Consider the following 17,300-nt stretch of genomic DNA (forward strand, 5'->3'; position numbering starts at 1 on the left):
GAGAGAGAGACCATGTTTGTTGTAGGATCACAGAATGCTTCCTAGAGGAGATAATGTGTGAACTGGGCTTTTAATTCTACCTAATTGCCTTTTTTTTTTTTTTTTGAGAGACTAAGCATGTGCTTGAACTAGGGCAGGGAGGCAGTTAGAGGAAGAGGGAGAGAGAGAATCTTAAGCAGGCTCAAGGCCCAGTCTGGAGTCTGATGTGGGGCTCAGTCTCACGACCCTGCGATCATGACCTGAGTCAAAATCAAGAGTTGGACACTTAACTGACTGAGCCACCCAGGTGTCCCAAGTCTATCTAGGTTTTTGACAGGTGGCTATGAAAGTAAGGGAAGGAAGGAAGAAAGAATGAGAAATGAAATGCAGAAGGATGACTTCAAGGGGCCTTTGTGTGATGGTGAACACCCCTGCTTCCTTGGAGCAGACAGTGAGTACTGCTGCTGAGACATTGCTGTGAGTGTAGTTGGGTTGGGCGTCAGAACAGTTTGTTCAGTCCTGGTCCTTAAAATAAGGACTTTGATTGGATGACATTTAGGTTTGCTTTTAACCCTAAGATTACAAGATCTCCGGATTCCCTGGTGATACTTGGTAGGCATTAGGAAACTCATTTATTTACTCAGTCCGAACATTTGTTTAATGACCTTTTACCAGACACTGTAGTAGACACAGGCAATACAACAGTGAACGTACTCTTGAATTTTATTCCACTGACGGGTAGGACCAGGGTCAGAGGTGGGCTGTGCAATGAATTGTTGAGCCAGGTAGAACCTGGAAGAGAAATAAGGGTTAGGAAGCCCTTCTTTGTCTGAGGAGGAGGAGGAGGAGGAGGTATGAAGTCTTGAACTTGAGAGGTGGCGGTGCAAACAGAAAAGAGAGGAAGATTATGAAAGTGGAATAAAGAAAAAAAAAAGTGACAGGGTGTGGGGGATGGTTGCTGTGGGAAGTGGGCAGGAGGAAGAATCAAAGATGCATCCAAAGTTTTGTTCCCGAGTTATGGGGAGTCCGCGATGCTGCAGACAGAATGAGAGACTGGGGAAGGCGTTGGTGTGGAGGGAAAGAGCATGTGTTTCTAAACGAGCTGACGGATTCTTGGTGTCTTCAGACTGTCCTGGTCGGAGGAGCCCCTTGAGAAGTTGTGAATGTGGTATCTGGCTTTTTAAAGAGGATAGAGCCAAAGATAAAGATTTGGGCATCTCGTGGATAGTAGCTTGAGCTGCAGCCATCCACATGGGTGAGATCCGCAAGAGAGTGTGTCTAGACTGAGAGAAAAGGTAGGAAACAGCCTCAGAGGAATGCATTTGTTCAGGAGTTGGAGGGAGAAAAGGTGAGGAAGAAGAGGGAGGGGCAGGGAGGGAGTCTGCAATGGAGAATAGGTTGGAAATGCTCCTGGGGCTTGGGGGTGGAGGGGAGAAGCGATTCCTGCTGAGTCCTGGATGCAGCGGAATGTGTACACACCCTAATAGCCTCCAGGGAAACAGACTCTGGTTTTAAAAATCCCTTGGATACATTTAGCTGTAAAAGTGTTGAGCCACCTGATCATTTTATCACTTCTTGGTGCCTCAGCCAGAGGGTGAGGAGGGAGAGGGAGAGGAGGAGGCTCTCCGGTGACTCATCCCTCCCGTGTGTTGGGAATTTTGGTTAAAAGGTTTGCTGCAAGAGAAAGCTGCTTGACTTATTTTGTAATGGGTTCCGGGAGCACCGCGGCAGCAGTAGGATTGTAGAAGCTGTAGCCTTTGCCCCAGAGAGGTACGCCACCCAAGGGAAGGCATTTGGGAACCGTCCAGGATTGAGGTGATCTGTGCCATCCTGGAGGGGCGAGTGGCTGCTTTGGGGTTTGTAGCTCGTGCAAAGCCTGCGGCTTCTAGGCTTTTCATCCTTTCACGTTTGGCTGTGGAGGAAACTCTGTGCCCAGGGCTCGATCCTTCCTGACTCTGGAGTGACTCCGTACCTTTCCGCTATGGGCCCTTGCTGCCATTACGGTCCAGCCTTGGGGCCTGGCCATAGCGGCTGCTTCAGCCTGTCTGTTCCAGTGAGCTGTGGGGTAGGCTGTAGCCTCTGGTACCAGGCACAGAGGTCCCGGAGCTAGCTCTGCACCTACCGGCTGTCTGAACTTGGTTTAGGGACTCTGTGTCCCTGATCTCAGGTGCCTCTTCTGCACGGTGGTGGCAGCTCCAATGCCTGCCTTGTAGGTTCTTGCACAGGTTGAGTGGGGTAGCGTGTACACGGGGCTGTGTTAGGCTTCCCACAATGGTTAGTTACTGTCGCTGCTTTGAAACTTTCTTTTCTTTTTCTGTTGAGCTGTTTTCAGAATTCCTTTCCCTTTCTCCCTCTGTTTCCCACTTTTTAAGAAAAGTACTGAACTTGAACAAAATCGATACCTAACGCCCGTCCACTGGCTTCTGTCTGGATGCCTGTGAAGGGCCTTGAATACTTTGATTGTCCCGCTATCATTCCCTTTTGGAAGTAGAAGCTGTCTTTTGACATCCCCTCTAATGCCTAGTGTCTGTCTCTGCAAATATAACCATGACACCACCCCCTGGGGTGTGATGATCTAAGCTCACAAAGCATTTTCACGCACGCAGCCTTCACCATCTCATTTGGGGAGCTGGGTCTCGCAGCCCAGCAAGCCGCTGACTCTCTCTCCAGGTTTCAGGTGCACGCGTGTGTGAGTGCACGCGTATGCAGACGTGCGGGCTGGAAGGCTTGCTGCTTTTCTTTGAACACAAAGAGCTGAAGTTTCAAAGCAGGTGGGGTGTGGGTTAAACACTGTTCTAAATGGCAGGCCTGCTGTTCGTGGGGAGGGAAAGTGGCCTGAAAGTTTAAAAATAACCCGAACATTATAGACTCCTGTGAATTCTACAGCCCGGAGCACCGTGAGTCTGTGGGTGTCTTACCTGCTGGAGTGCAGGCAGGAAAACAAGTTTGAGAGGCAGGAGGATTTAAATTTGCTGAATCCTTCCGTGGCATGCGTTGGCAGCAGAAGTTTTCATAAAAAAATGAAAACCGGACCTAATAATCAGGATCGATATTCCCGAATGGTAAGACATAGTGCCACTCTCTGATCCCCTGAACATAGGACCCTGACTGATATTTGGGTCGGCAAGAGTGCAGACCCTCCTTTTCTGCTCCTGGATACCATCTCTCCCTCCCTTTCTTTCTTGCCTTGCTGACCCCTCCAGAGTTTGGCTGATGGCTTTTCTGGATAGCTGCCTGAGACGCCTCCCCACCCACCCCAGGGGGCCCAGCGGCTGGGGCATTTGGGGTAGATTTGGCCATTCACTGAGAAACAAGCAAACGGTGTGTGTAAAACCACACTCATCAATCAGGAGTAGATTGTGCACAGCAGCATACCCTCTGAATTTTTCAAAAGTTTTGAAGACTTTAAACAGCTTGTGAAGCAAGACTCCATTCTCCTTGGCATGGCCCATGCTGCTTGGGGACGTTGCAGTGGGGGACTGGAGCAGCAGGTCAGACTAACAACACCAGCACGTATTGGAACACAAGGCACTTGAGAGTCTGTCGTCCCAGCTGGTGTATCAGTAGTCTCCTGGGATTTGGAGGACAGATATTACTGTTGTCAGTTTTTGCACACACAGGCATAAACTCAGCTAGGGCTGAGGGGCAAGTCTTGTCTCGTATGCTTGTGACTCTCTTATTCTGAGCCTCCCCACCCCCAACCCCGGGACCTGCTGTAGTGTCTGGATATTTTCTTGCATCTTGGCACTGCAGGGGGTTCCAGAAAAATAAGGTGACTAGCCCAAATCTCTCTGAATCATATCAGTGAGAAGCTCCACACTGGGGTGGTTAAGATAATGGATTTTGGAGTCAAACAGACCTAGGGTTGACTTTCTGCTATGTCCTTCACCACCTTTCTGACCTTGAGGGAAATTATTTAGTTTCTTCCAGTTTTGCTTTTTTACCTGTAAAATGTTGATTAAAATAGTACTTACCACACAGGATTAGTCTCAGAAATGAGGAAAGTAAAGGGCTTAGAGCAGTGCCTTATTAAATAATAAGTATTGAACACCTGTTACAATTAATATTCTTGGCCAGATTGCCTAGACTCATTTTGATAATTATTCTTTATTTGTTTGAGTCATGTCCATTTTTCTCGTGTTTTTTTTTTTTTAATAGTCCTGGAATTTACAATATCAAACCATGACCTACTGGAGAATAGACATTATTTTAATGAAGGAAAAATAGCATAATAGGAAGCTTTGGGTTATTATATTAATAATACTTGATTACTTCACATCTGGCAGAAATCTTTTGAAGAATGTGACTGAGTGAATGAGGATTATGTAAAAAAAACAAAACAAAACAAAACAAAACCAACAACGACCCAGGACCCAGTCTGTAAGGGGAAGTACTGTATGATGAGTGCATCTGTGTGTGTGTGTATGTCCGAGGAGCTGGCCTGTCGAGAGTCTTAGGAGTATTTCAAAATTCCTCTCTTTTGACTGAGCGGTACATTTCCACCTTTCCCATTTTTAAATGGCACATTAGGAATATTTATAAATCTTCAAGAGAGCTTGTAATCCTTCCCATTTAAATATAATGTATTAGGCCTGTCTGAAAGCTCCCAACAGCGTAGTGAGATTACTTTATATGTTTATACAGTTGGCAGGCAGAACTTGAGATCAGATCAGTATTAAGTGTGTGTCTTTGCACAAAGACAAAAGTGTGCTGCGTGTGTGTATGTCTTCCACATGTCATTCTTTGTAAGGGAAAAAAGTCCAAAGATGACATTTGCCTTTTTGTAGAGAGAAGAGATAGAACCAGTTTAAGACTATAGTTGATTTTTTTTTTTTAAGATTTTATTTATTCATTTGACAGAGAGAGCACAAGTAGGCAGCGGGAGAGGGAGGAGCAGGCTCTCCACTGAGCAGAGAGCACAATGCAGAGCCTCATTCCAGGACCCAGAGGCCCTGACCTAAGTTGAAGACAGAGGCTTAACCCACCAAACCACCCAGGCGCCCCAAGATTTTTTTTTTGAAGCAGAAGTTTATTCTTCTGTTTCATATTCTGTGAAAAGAGATTTGAAAATATTCTTTATGTGGGGGGGCTGAATGTTTTTTTTTTTTAAATAGGTGATTCCCCAAATCCTATTTCACTTATATTTATAAAGAGCAAAGATATTCCTCATAAGAGAATGAACCCTATAATTTGATGACTGATAAAACGAGGGTGAGGTTATTGTGCTGGTAAAGTTCCTGAGGAGAGTCATCTGATCCCTTGAAGGAGAGGGAGGCACGGGAGGATGAACGTTCAACCCAGAGAGAACAGCAGGAAACAGCTGTACTCAGAGCAGAGACCCAGAGTTAGAGCCAGAACGTGTTAGGAGAAGGGCAGCCGCTGTGACAGGAACCCACTAACCAGTTGATGCTAAAACTCTTTTTCACCAAAAAAAGTTGCAGGAGACTCCATGCTTCATTTACTGGTGATGTTTTTAGTAAAGGGCTGTTATAATGCAGACACGCCAGGTAATACAACGAAGGGGAAGGTATGTCCTTGACACCTGAGAAGCTTACACCGTAGTGAAGAAGATAGGGCAGACATGATTGAGAAGTTAAGTAGGAATTCAGTGGTGAAGTTATATCCATGACAACAATGACAGAAAGTAAACAAGGTGCTGTATGAATGATACGAAGTTCTGTGAGTTTATAGGAGGTAGAGGTCACAGATAGAATTGGAGAGGTTATGGAAGGCTTCGTGGAGGAGGTAGAATGGAACTGAACCACACCTTGAAGGATACCTAGGAGTCAGAGAAGCAGAAAAGAGGAAGGATGTTGGGGGTACCTGGGTGGCTTAGTGGGTTAAAGCCTCTGCCTTCGGCTCGGGTCATGATCCTGGGATCCTAGGATCAGACCCTTCATCGGGCTCTCTGCTCGGTGGGGACCCTGCTTCCTTCTCTCTCTCTGCCTGCCCCTCTGCCTACCTGTGATCTCTCTCTGTGTCAAATAAATAAATAAAATCTTAAAAAAAAAAAGAGGAAGGATATTCTTGGGTCAGTCTGAATCAGGTGCTCTGAGCAGGAGTGGGTGTGACATGTAACTTTGTTGTTACTGTGGTACATTCGAAGATGGTGTTAGAAGGGTAGGTTGAATTCAGATTGTCAGGCTAAGGAGTTTGGCCATTTTTAGGCGTCAAGGAACCACTGAAATTAAGTGGCTGACAAGGGAGAATGATGTCACCTCAGTAGAAACTGGGATTTTTGAAGGGGAGATTGTTTGAAAGGAATTACAGTGAATTCACTTTTAGGCAAATTGTGTTTGAGATGGTGGACAGCCCTTAGTTGGACATTTGGATCTGGAAACGAGGTGGAAAAGTAAGGCTGAGACTACATGTGGAGGCAGGGGGGATGGTTGAAAGTGACCCTGAGAAGAAAAGATGTCAGAGAAGATGAAGGGTTAAGAACAGCCCCCTGGGGGACTCCCACAATAAAGGTGGGGGGGATAAGAGGAGCAGGAGAAGGCAACGGACCGTGAGAAAGTGGGGGGTGGGATGCTAGAAGAAGGGAACTCTGAGAAGGAGGGGGGTCGTTGGTAGCAGAAGCTACAGAGTAGTCAAGGAGAAAAAAGAGAGGGGGAAACAAGGACCATTGGAGGTCAGTGGAGGTCTTAGTGTAGTTTTAGGGGAGGGGAAGGGGCAGAACCAGCACATGGCCTGCCCAGGTGCACATTTCAAAACTGGCCTTAAGTCCATATCATATGGGAATGCCTTATTCACTCTGATTATTTTATACCAGGTGGGTGTAAGCAGCTGCTCAGTGTAGGAGAGAGTGGGAGAGAAAGGGTGTGGTGATGGGCAGGTGGTGGCTTACTCTGCTGATGATTCCAACCCAGAGAGTCCTGTAAGAGACAAGACTGGTGGGTGTGGTGGGACTGAGTTCCCTTCTCTGGGCCATCAGGGTTCCTCTAGGCTTTGTTTCAGCTGTGAGCTGCTCTTCCTGCTATGGGGACGCTGTCTTCAAGAGTGAAGTGTGGGGGAAGGATTAAGACCAGCAAGTGCAGGTTAAAGCTCAGGCACCTGCTCATCCCCGGGACTGCCTCCTTTGCTCTAACACCTGACATCATGCCTGACACATGGAAGGTGCTCATTTGATGTTTGCTGAATGAATGAATCAGACTGAACCCACCCAGGCTGAGCAAGCTTTACACTGTGTGGGCTGTATTTTGTTTTCTGAGTCAAGAGGCCAAGGGGGTGGATGGATGGGAGTGTTTCCGTCGGTTGTTCTCACCCTTAGATGCCCATCATCCTCCGCTCACCCCCCACCAGTCAGAGCTGGAGCTCTGCGGAGCCGTCCCGCTGCTGCACTTGGCCTCGACCAGGAAGCAAGGCTGGACCCAGAGGATGGGTGTTGAGGTGCCGCAGTGGGGCAGTGGTTCTGGGGCTAAACACTGAAGCTCCAAAAGGACTCTCCCCATAAGGGTTAATGTTTGTTAGGCTGAATATATTTGACTCTTGTCCACGTTGAAAAGTGACCTGATAGGAAAAATAAGGATTGAAGGAGTAATATTAGGATTTTTAAGATCCTAGATACACAGAAATGCAATAAACATGCGGTCTGGTTAATCAGTCCCCTGCACCTGGCGTTTCCTCCACAGCCCAGGCTATTGTGTTCCATGCTGCTGTTCCCCGCTGCTTCTCGCCACCTCTGGCACCCTCCCTTTCAACGGATCTCCCTGACTCTTTCCTTTTTCTGGCTGCCTCCAATCAGAGGGGATATCTCTCTGTTCTCCCTTTTACTGTGTACACCCTTGGGGTGCACATTATCGCTTCTCAGCCTTTTGGCTAAGATCAAGTGTATTGGGGTGCTCATTATGTTCTGCCTTGTATCAGAGCCCTTCATGGTTATGTTTTCCTCCTTGTCTCTCTTCAGATGTAAGCTCTCAGAGGCTTAACTTTGGCCGTGTCTAATTTATCCTGGAGCCTCAGAATCTTGAGAAAAATGCCTGGCAAATTAAAAGGGTTAAATGAACATGAAATGGGCTTATGAATGAATGAATAAATAAACAAACATAGATCTGCTCCCAGGTACCAAGGTCTTTGGGCTCTTAGGACTGTGGTCTCTAATGTTTTCCTTTCTTTTCTCTTTTCCCCCATTTGTCTTTCTGACCAAGTCTCAGACACTTGTGTTTCTCTGCTCTTCTGTCCACCCCATAAATACCAAAGTCATCCCTGGGCTGCACGTCCGCCGTCCACCGTCCGCTTTCCAAAATAGAAAGCTGCCTGATACGTGGTTTGCTTACGTGGTCCCGTGGTCATAGCTACCACTGCTGAGATGTATTTAACAAATACATTGTTATTTAACAATGTATTTAACATTGTATTTAACAAATACATAAACATATGTATTTGTTATACGTATACAATACAAGACATATACGTATACATACATATACATATACAGTACATAAAAAATAAAATGTATTTAACAAATACAAAACACGTATGTAGAGTCTGTTGTATGCCAGGTACTGTTCTAAGAGCCTTACACATATTGACTAACTTAATCTTCATAAGAGCCCAGAGACAGGTGGTGTGCTTTCTTTGAAGTTTAACACTTTGGGAGGCTTTCTGGCTCAGGGTCACGCCTCACCTCTTAAAGTCCGAGATCATGCCTTTGCCTGGGCTCTCAGGCAAGGAAAACATTATTTTGACATGCACTATGCTAATAGTGGCCACGGATTGTCTAGAGTCCTGACCTTATTACCAGGAGACCCAGCCCTGCCATTCCCTACCCTTGTGCACTTGGACAAGTCCCCGACCCTTTGCATCTCGGATAATAGAATGTGCCTCACAGTCCTGCAGCAGAGATGCAGTGAGATAACATTATCCCAGTTGGCACCCAGGAAATATTGAGTTGTCATAAATGAATGGTTTTAAAAACATTTTTTAAGCAAAATTTGCACATCTATAGTTAGCCGGTCGAGTGTTAGAGCTGTGGGGTTTCTCAGGCATAGGTTTGAGAAATGCTGCTTCTAGGGATGGACATTACATAAGGATGTAGAGTTACGTTTTCACCCAAGTAAGGGCTGTAAGGTATTGTGGAAGCCACCAGATTCCCAAGATGTCTGCATCGCCATAACGCTCCTCTGCTCTGCAGTGAATTTGCACATGGTCTCCTGCCAACTTTTTTCTTAAGAACCCACTCCCAAATCCTCTCTGCATTCTGTTCCTTAGAGTTGCTTTGCATAAGAGTCTATTTCTTGGAAAAGCTCAACAGGGGGAAAATAGAACAAAAGGGGCTCTGATAGCTTAACCATAAGCTATAGGAGTGTAACTGGCAGTGGGGGAGGGAGGATGAGGAAGCCCGGCTGGTGGGAGGGGCGCATGCTTTTTGGATGAGGCCAGATTTGCAGACTGCAGTGACGGCTGAAATCTCAGGCAGAGATGGCCCAAGGCCTGACAGATCTGGGAAGAGCTTTACGAATGAGGGTAATAGGACAAGTCCTTCTCCACTCATGCTGCTCTTGTCTGTCCAGCTTTGTATAAACTCCTGTGGCCCCTGGTCTGGGGCCAGTGGGGTGGGGAGGGGGGATTTCAGCGGACTGGTTTCATTCCCTTTCCAGAGGAGACTGGAGCATACCAGTCACCCTTCCTCCTGCCTGCATTTTGGAGGGGACCCTGGAGGTGAAGGGTTACAGGGTGAACGCTTTGAAATTAAACCATCTGGGTGGGATTAATCTAGGAAAGTTTTTCACTTGCTTCCTCAGATCCTTTTGGGTTTCTAGTTTGCAGGCCACTGCTTGCAGAAAAGCATGCCTGCAGAAAACCCCATCTGGTTGCACCATGTTAACTGTGCGTGAATGTGTGTGTGTGTGTGTGTGTGTGTGTGTGCATGCAGCGTGTTGACCTTGTGCCCAGTGTGTGCGGATGTACTTTCCAAGTACTGCGATATGGGACATTTGCAATGTGGTGAAATTTTGGGCCTGGACCTCAACAAAGCCCCACAGGGGAGTAGAGAGCTGCTGACCAGAAGTCACCTCTTCAGCATGTCTAGGTTGTGAAGTGCGCTGGGCTGCCAGGTACAGGGCTCACGGTGACGTGTTCACAAGTGACCAGTAGATGGTGCTCTGACAACAGGGAAATACGGCTACTGTCCCTCATGGGCTGGAAAGGGATTTTAGGAAACTGGTTTCCAATCAGAGTTGTGACCATAATGCTGATTTTCTGCATTTCCATATGTGGGTCTTTAAGAAGACGTTGGAAGGAGGGACACTTGTTCGGAGAATGCCCACCAAGTTCCCTCATGAAGAGCATTATGGGAATGACCTGACCTCCGGTTTTTTCCAAGGATCCTCCTGGATCTTGAGAGCAGTACATTGTGTTCCTAGCTTAGCTTCTTCCCAGCATGGCCCCAGGGGCATGTGGCTACTGATCAAATTCGATTTGAGGACAGTAAGCATAGGATTCTCACAGGTTTTGCATGATTGTATAGTTTCTTCTCTTGACAACGAACAATTTGGAATTACACTGTTACCATCCACCACAGATTGGACTGGTTATTAGAAAGAGACATATAGTGGCAGTCCGAAGATCTTAGAAGCCCAGGGAAAATTACTTAAGGTTTCTGAAGCTCTGCTAATTTTCCCATCAAATCAGAATCATCACAACTGGGTTGCCAGGCTGATCTCAGAGATTTGTTGTCAGGTTTTTGTAAACCTCGAAAACTATTGAACACAAAGGAAATATTTTTCAGTCTTTAAATTCTAGCCCTCTGGGGGCTGGGAGAATGGGAGCATTAGAGAGCATGAGAGACATTCTTAGGTCTCCAAGTTCTGAAGAGCTGTGTGTGTGGGGTGGGTGTTAGAGATGATGGTGGTGGGAGAATATGAGAGGATGCCTCCATCCCACCAGTACTGTCCTTAGATCAAGTCAATTTCCAAAGACTTTCATGCCATCATGTTAGCCTCTTTCCTCTTCGGCTTCTCCCCCACTCCCCTTACAAATTCCCCATTTGTAACTTCCCTACAGAGGTACTTACACTCTCCAGCATCCTCTCTATTATTCCCAACCCGTGCATTAGTGATTCCTGTCTCTTCAGGGGGCAAGCCTCAACTCCACTGGGTCTTCACATTTCCAAGTGTAACAGTCTGTCTTGGGAAAACCTATGTCTTTGAAGAATTACAACAGCCACACAGAACACAGGACACTGTAGAGAGAGGGAAGGGACTTAGTACCGCCTCTCTGCTGAGTGGGTGGCATTGAAGACCCAGATCTGGAGGTTCCAGATCTTCCAAAAACCTCTTCCAGGAGCTAAAGCTTAGAGAGCCCTGCTTCCTCTGAGCAGGAGCAAACAGGTACACCACTCTGACGCCTGCTAAGGCCGGGTCCCAGAAAAAGAGGTGAAGTTGTCCTGTGAGAATGAGGTCTATCAGGCATTCTGGCCCGTAAGGTTATAGAATCCAATTTAGAAGAAGACACATTTTTTTGGTCATCTATTTTGTTCATTTGGCATCCTCAGTGCCAACAGCGCCTGGTGCTCAAAAATATTTATCGGATGATGGATGTGAGTGAATTTTGTGCTCCGGATTACGATCCTGCCTGAAAGCATGGGTTGATCACTTCTGCAAGCCCTTTCTAATCTGCAGTTCACAGGCTTAGTAAGACAGCCATTACGACCCTTGCGAATGACTACACAGGCTGATGGGGCCCCGTGGGTCACAATACTGCCTCCCCTTTCACTTCTGATGAGGTATCCAGACAGAAAAGGTCCCTCCAGTTAAGGGAGGTAGAATGACAGAGTAAGGCAGTAATGTGTAATCAAAATCCTAGAGTGGACACACCTTGCATAGTCAGCTGGCCTGAAATGGGCTGCCCCGAATCTAGAGGTCAACATGCCGCCCCAAGGGCAGCATGGACACCACCATTCATTTGGAATTTACAGAACCCGGAGGATTTCCCATGTACACATTTCACATGCACATTCAGACAGACCTGTGTCAGTGCTCACGTGGCCTTGCCCACACATAGGCACATATACATAGGAACACACGTGCCTCTCACTCAGATGTCATCACCCTTCCCATCAGCTAATCTCTCACACACACAGACACTGCCTTTCACACACGTGAATCCACACTCACCCATGGTTTCCAGCCTCGGGGTTTTGGTCAGACTCTTTGTTTCCTTCCTCGGCTGCCCCTTTCCCCTTCTCTAACATTGCTCAGGTGGGGAGGAGCTGGATAGAGCTGTGTATTGAGCCTAGGACTGGAAAAAGGAGGAAAAGTGTAGACATGGCTGGTCCTGTGATCAGTTCAGACCACTAGTCACCTGTGGAGAAGGGCTTGGTCACCAAACCTAGGGACTCTTTCTCCGGGTCTCAGAGTCCACCTTTCCCATTTACGCAGCTCAGATACTAATTGGTTTTTCTTTCTTCCTTAATGGAATGGGTTTCAGGAAGTCAGTGGAGCGGATTTGTGGGTAAAAGATAGGGGTGGGAGGATTCCCCCTGATGGCTAACATTTGGGGGTAAAGGTCGTTATAGCCCCTAACTCACCATGAAATGGATGCGCAGGGCTCCATGAGAGCCGAGCCCAAGAGGCCGCCCCAGATCGCATTTGCAGGGGGAGGGCAGAAGCTCCCACGCGGAGCTGGCACCCACACCAGAGTGCGGAGCCCCCAGAGGTCCTAGCGTGCCTCGCAGGGCCTGCGGGTTGCTAAGTGGGGAGGTGGAGAGAGGGTGCTGCCTTCTCCGCGGAAATCCCTGGGCAGCGTTCCTTGGAGACTGGGAGGTGAGGAGGAGCAGCTACGCGGCCCCGGTGCGCGGCGCGCAGGGCGCAAAGGCTTCGACTACCCTCCGGGGCAGGCACTGTGCGGGGCACAGCACCGGCGGTCGCCTCGGCGGGGACGGCAGGCGCGAGTGCGTGCGCGCGCGCGTGTGCGCCCCCGCCGGGCCTGGGCTCGGCTCTCTTGTGGGGACTGTGCCGCGCCGCCAGCTGCGCCCGCCTCTCTTCTCTCGGCGTTACTTGGGGACGCTCTGCAGCGGCGGCCCCCTGCCCTCTGGCTAAATAAATCTATAAGCCAAACCAACCTCGCTCGCCAGGGCCCTGCAGCCGCGGTCGGCCGGGGTCCTTCCGGCTCCATCCCCGCCCCTCCTGTCCCCGCCGGCCCCGCCCCCGCTTCTCCTGGCGCTCCCGCGCGCGCCTCGCAGAGCCTCTGCGCTCCGCTCGCTCTCCCCTCCTCGCCTTCCCCTTTCCTTCCCCACGTTCTCCTCTGCTTCCCCCGGAGTGGGGCTGTCCGGGTGGCAGAAGAAACCGAGCCGTTCCGGAGGAAGTTCGGTCCTTGGTCAACTCCAGTGCCAGGCCACCGCTGGGCTCGCCTGCAACCTGTTCCTCCCTCGCCCCAGCGCTCGCCCAGGCGCTTGCCCGCCCGCCCGCTCCCGCTCCCGCTCCCGCCCTCGCCCCGGCGCAGCCGCGGATCGCTGTTGCATGCTGATCCGGGGAGGCGGTGGCGGTGGCGGCGGCGAGCGCTCCGGCAGGATGCTGGCACTCGGGCTTCGCTGCTCTCTGGATCCTGCTCAACTTCTATCCCAAGCGCAGGAGCTTTGAAGTCGTTTGTCCCTCTCCGGCTGGATTGACTTCTTATTTTGATATTTTGGGCGTTGCGGTTTGCGCAGGAACCTCAATACCGCTCTCCCCCCTCCCTCTCTGTCAACCTTTGGATGCGTCTGTGCTGGCAGATTTAAAGACCCAAGTCTCGGCTGTGGAATTTCTTAGATGGACTTGCTGGGGCTGGCGTTACAAAGCATGTCACCGTAACCCCGTCCTTTTTTTTTTTTTTTTTAAGTTCTTTTGTTCTTATTTTTCCCTTCCTCCGCCCCCCCACCCCCAATAAATCACCAAACTGTTACCTAGCGGGCCGGTGCCTGCCTCTCTTCCAGAACTAGGTGGTGCGTCTGCCAGAAGATGAGCTATGTTTGAGGAGCAGCCTACTCCACCCCTCTCCTCTTCAGTCCCCGAATGCCACCACACACTGGCATTTTGAGAAAAAAAAAATTGTCTTCAGAAACTGAGCACCCCCAAGCCCTCCCCCCGTTTTTCTCCTTCTTGAGGAATGGAGCTTCGCAGAGGTTGTATTTAGATTCAACAGTTCGGAGCGGCGGGGCTGCTGCCGCCGCCTCTTCCAAGAGCTCGCGAGGCTCCCCGGAGGCGGTGGTCCCCGCGCTCGTCTGGATGCGGCTCTGAGTCTCCGTGTGTCTTTCTGCTTGTTGCTGTGTGCGGGTGTTCGGCCGCGATCACCTTTGTGTGTCTTCTGTCTGTTTAAACTTCAGGATGGCTCGCTTCGGGGAGGCGGTGGTCGGCAGGCCGGGGTCGGGCGATGGAGACTCGGACCAGAGCAGGAACCGGCAAGGAACCCCGGTGCCGGCCTCCGGGCCGGCGGCCGCCTACAAGCAGTCGAAAGCGCAGAGGGCGCGGACTATGGCTTTGTACAACCCCATTCCTGTCCGGCAGAACTGTTTCACCGTCAACAGATCCCTGTTCATCTTCGGAGAAGATAACATTGTCAGGAAATACGCCAAGAAGCTCATCGATTGGCCATATCCTTTCTTGCCCACCATAACTCCCCTCTCCCCCTTTCCATTTCTTTGGGTAAGGGGGGAAATCTAGCGTGGGATTTATGCCCCATCCCCTTCTTGGTGCCAGTTTGCCCCTTTGCTGAAATGCACTCTTTACCCTGGTGTGCCTAAGGGGCAAGCTTGGTGCTGTAGAGGCCAGTGTGTGCACTAGTGCTTTTCAAGGTAAGACTTTTGGTTTTTGATTTTTCCTGTGTGGAGCTCTGTATCGTCCCTGAGTGCGTGGTGTTGCTGTGTCTGCCCCTTTCTGGGCTGGGCTTTGTTTGATTCCCAGGCCCCCAAGGCCCTTTACATAGAATGGGCTGCCCCTAATCTTATGGTTTTCTTTCATACTCACTCCCCCCTTTCCTCCCTCAAAGCCACCCCTTCTGTCCCCATCCCCACCAGCTGGGGAGACATCCTCACTCTGCCGGTGGGGAAGTCAAGGCTCCCTGGGGGATTTATCATTTCAGAAGCTTCAAGAGTCTGGGCCAAAACCCTGTAGACAAATAGACAAATGGATAAATAAAGCAGCCATTTGGCTGGGGATCCAGCTAACTCTGGGGACTGAGTTTAAGTTCCACGGAGAGTGGAGTGAATGAATGTGTCAGCGGAGGCAATCTCTAATGATACAGCCCAGACGGCTCAGAGTTGGAGTTCTCTTCTCAGCCAAAGAAGAACAACAGCTTATCAGAGCTCTTCGTTTTCTTAGTCTGGGGTTGGGTGGCCCCCCCCCCCCCCCCCCCGCCTCTGAATGCTTGACCCAGCTGAGCGCCCAAGATTCAGGTTGGTCGGCTGGGCCTGAATTCTTAAGCTGGGGGCTGCATCAGCCGAGCCCAGGGGTGTGCAAGCAATCTGTCTCTCCCTACCTCCAAAGGAACTGCTCTCCACAAAGAGCTGGTGGGGGCGGCTCCAAAGGTGGCAGTGTCAGGGTGAACAGGCATCCAAGGAGCCTTTGCAGGCTCAGTCAAGTGCACCAAATGCAGCCTGCTGATTAGGCATCTCGCTGCCTTGTTCTTCACTAAGGATTTGGGCATCTGGCAAGGTCTTTAGGAATTGTGGGTTGGTGGGTGTGGGGAGGGTGCTTGGTAGGAAGCAAGCCAGGGGGGTGGTGTTAAATATGGGGGTAGGTTTGGAGAAATGGGACTTTGATGCTTATGGAAAGACATTTCTCGGGAAGGATGCACCTGCAAAGGAGGCCCCTCCTCTTCTTCTCCATCCTCCTCTTTCCCCACCCCCACCTTCCAGGTGTGCAGCAGCGAGGCAGCTGGAGCTGCATTGGGTCTCTAGTATCAGCGAGGCACGTGGCTCGCTTCCCCCAGGGCCTGGGCATCTCCCTACTACCCCCACCCCAGTCTCTGGCCTTCCCCTCCTTCCTCCCTAGTTCCCTGCCTCAGCAGCACTGCCATTGGCTGGCGCGTGGTGCTTCTAGGCAGCACCCCTCATTAGAAACGAAGGAGCATCTCTAAGCAGATATTCTTCCTGCTGCTGCTCAAATCCTCCCACAACCACCCCTGGCTGGGCTTCCTCTCTCCTCTCTGCACTCCCCTCCTCCTCCCGCCCCCACAGAGTGATTCGGGGTCACTCCGTGCCCACCGGAGTTAAACGCGTCTAGGGTGGGGGTACTGGGGAGGAGGAAGGGTCCGGTCCCCGCAGTCCCGCCGGCCGGTGTGCTGCACAAAGCGGACAGATCTCATTATGTTGCACGCTGCGGCTGGGCTGCGAACAGTCCTCTGCTCAGAGCTCTGCCGATTTCTCCAGCGGGGCCCCCTCCCCCAGCCGCCTCGTACAGTTCTCTAAAATTCCCACCTTCCAGGTGCTGCCTTACTGTGCCCCTCTCTTAGGGACATGCTTACTCAGGCGCCCTCTGGTTTCATTGCGGTAGACAAAGCAGCCCAGCCACGCCGCGGGTGGCAAAGTGTGCCAGCAGCCATCGTTGGCACCTAGGACAGCGCCAGCGAAACTCCCCAGGCGTCCGCGGCTCCGCGTTGCGCGGGTTCTGCGCTTTGGGCCCTTCCGGCCGGGCCCGGGCTCCGGGGCTGGGAAATCAAGCGCGGTTCAGAGACCGGGAGACCATGCGGTCGGGCGCTTTTCACGATTTCTCTTCCGCGGCAAAGACGCCGCCTTTCTACCAGGCGTTGCGAGCGCAAGGTGCCACAGTGGTTTTTACCCCGCCCTTTTCTTGTCTTTGGTCCGCATGGACCAAAGAGAGCCACAAGAGAGAGTAGGGAGTTGACTCCAGCATCCTGCTCGGTGCGTGGGCTGAGAACCGGGCCCGGGGGTCTCTTCTGTCCCCATAGCTGAAAGTTTCACAGCGGTTCTGCAGCACGTAGGCTGTTGTAACCGTGTTCAGAGAACATCTGCTAAGGTGTGTAGAGGAGCCCGATTGGAAAATTTAAAATACACCATGTTAGCTTTTTTTTCCTCTTCGCTGTGCAACGTGACTGACTGACAAATCTGTTGCCTCTGGTGGTGACCATGTGGAAACATTGCGCTTCTGTGGGTTCTGCGTTTTCTCCCCAATACTGCATCTGAGATCCTAGACTCACTTTCCGTCCTACCTAGACATCCAGCTTCCGGAAATCTCTCCCTTTTTCTTCCTGGGAGTCGGGGAGCAGTGGTTACCAGGAAACTTGGGAACCTGGCTGAGTTCACATCCCAGTTTCTTCCCCAGCTCTGTGACCTTGAAAAGTTACTTCCTTACTTTGCGACTCAGTTTCCTTGCCAGTAAAATGAG

The 17,300-nt window shown here is 50.3% G+C and overlaps 1 protein-coding gene across 6 annotated transcripts in view; it reads left to right on the top strand.

Annotated features, from left to right (window-relative positions):
- The first annotated feature begins 1,726 nt into the window (after nt 1-1,726).
- Nucleotides 1,727-17,300, top strand: part of CACNA1E (calcium voltage-gated channel subunit alpha1 E) — a 339,348-nt gene continuing 323,774 nt past the window's right edge. For 5 of the 6 annotated variants that reach the window (XR_006386630.1, XM_044267236.1, XM_044267235.1 and 2 more), the window contains exon 1: nt 13,451-14,548. Coding sequence is in view for 5 of the 6 variants with exons in the window: in XM_044267236.1 (XP_044123171.1) it covers nt 14,283-14,548 (266 nt within the window). In the remaining variant the exon portion in view is untranslated. Of the gene's footprint in view, nt 1,750-13,450; nt 14,549-17,300 lie in introns of those variants that run through there. The other variant, XM_044267234.1, reaches the window with a different exon arrangement.

Source organism: Neovison vison, chromosome 10 (genome assembly GCF_020171115.1).
Source record: "Neovison vison isolate M4711 chromosome 10, ASM_NN_V1, whole genome shotgun sequence".
Classification (NCBI taxonomy): domain Eukaryota; kingdom Metazoa; phylum Chordata; class Mammalia; order Carnivora; family Mustelidae; genus Neogale; species Neogale vison.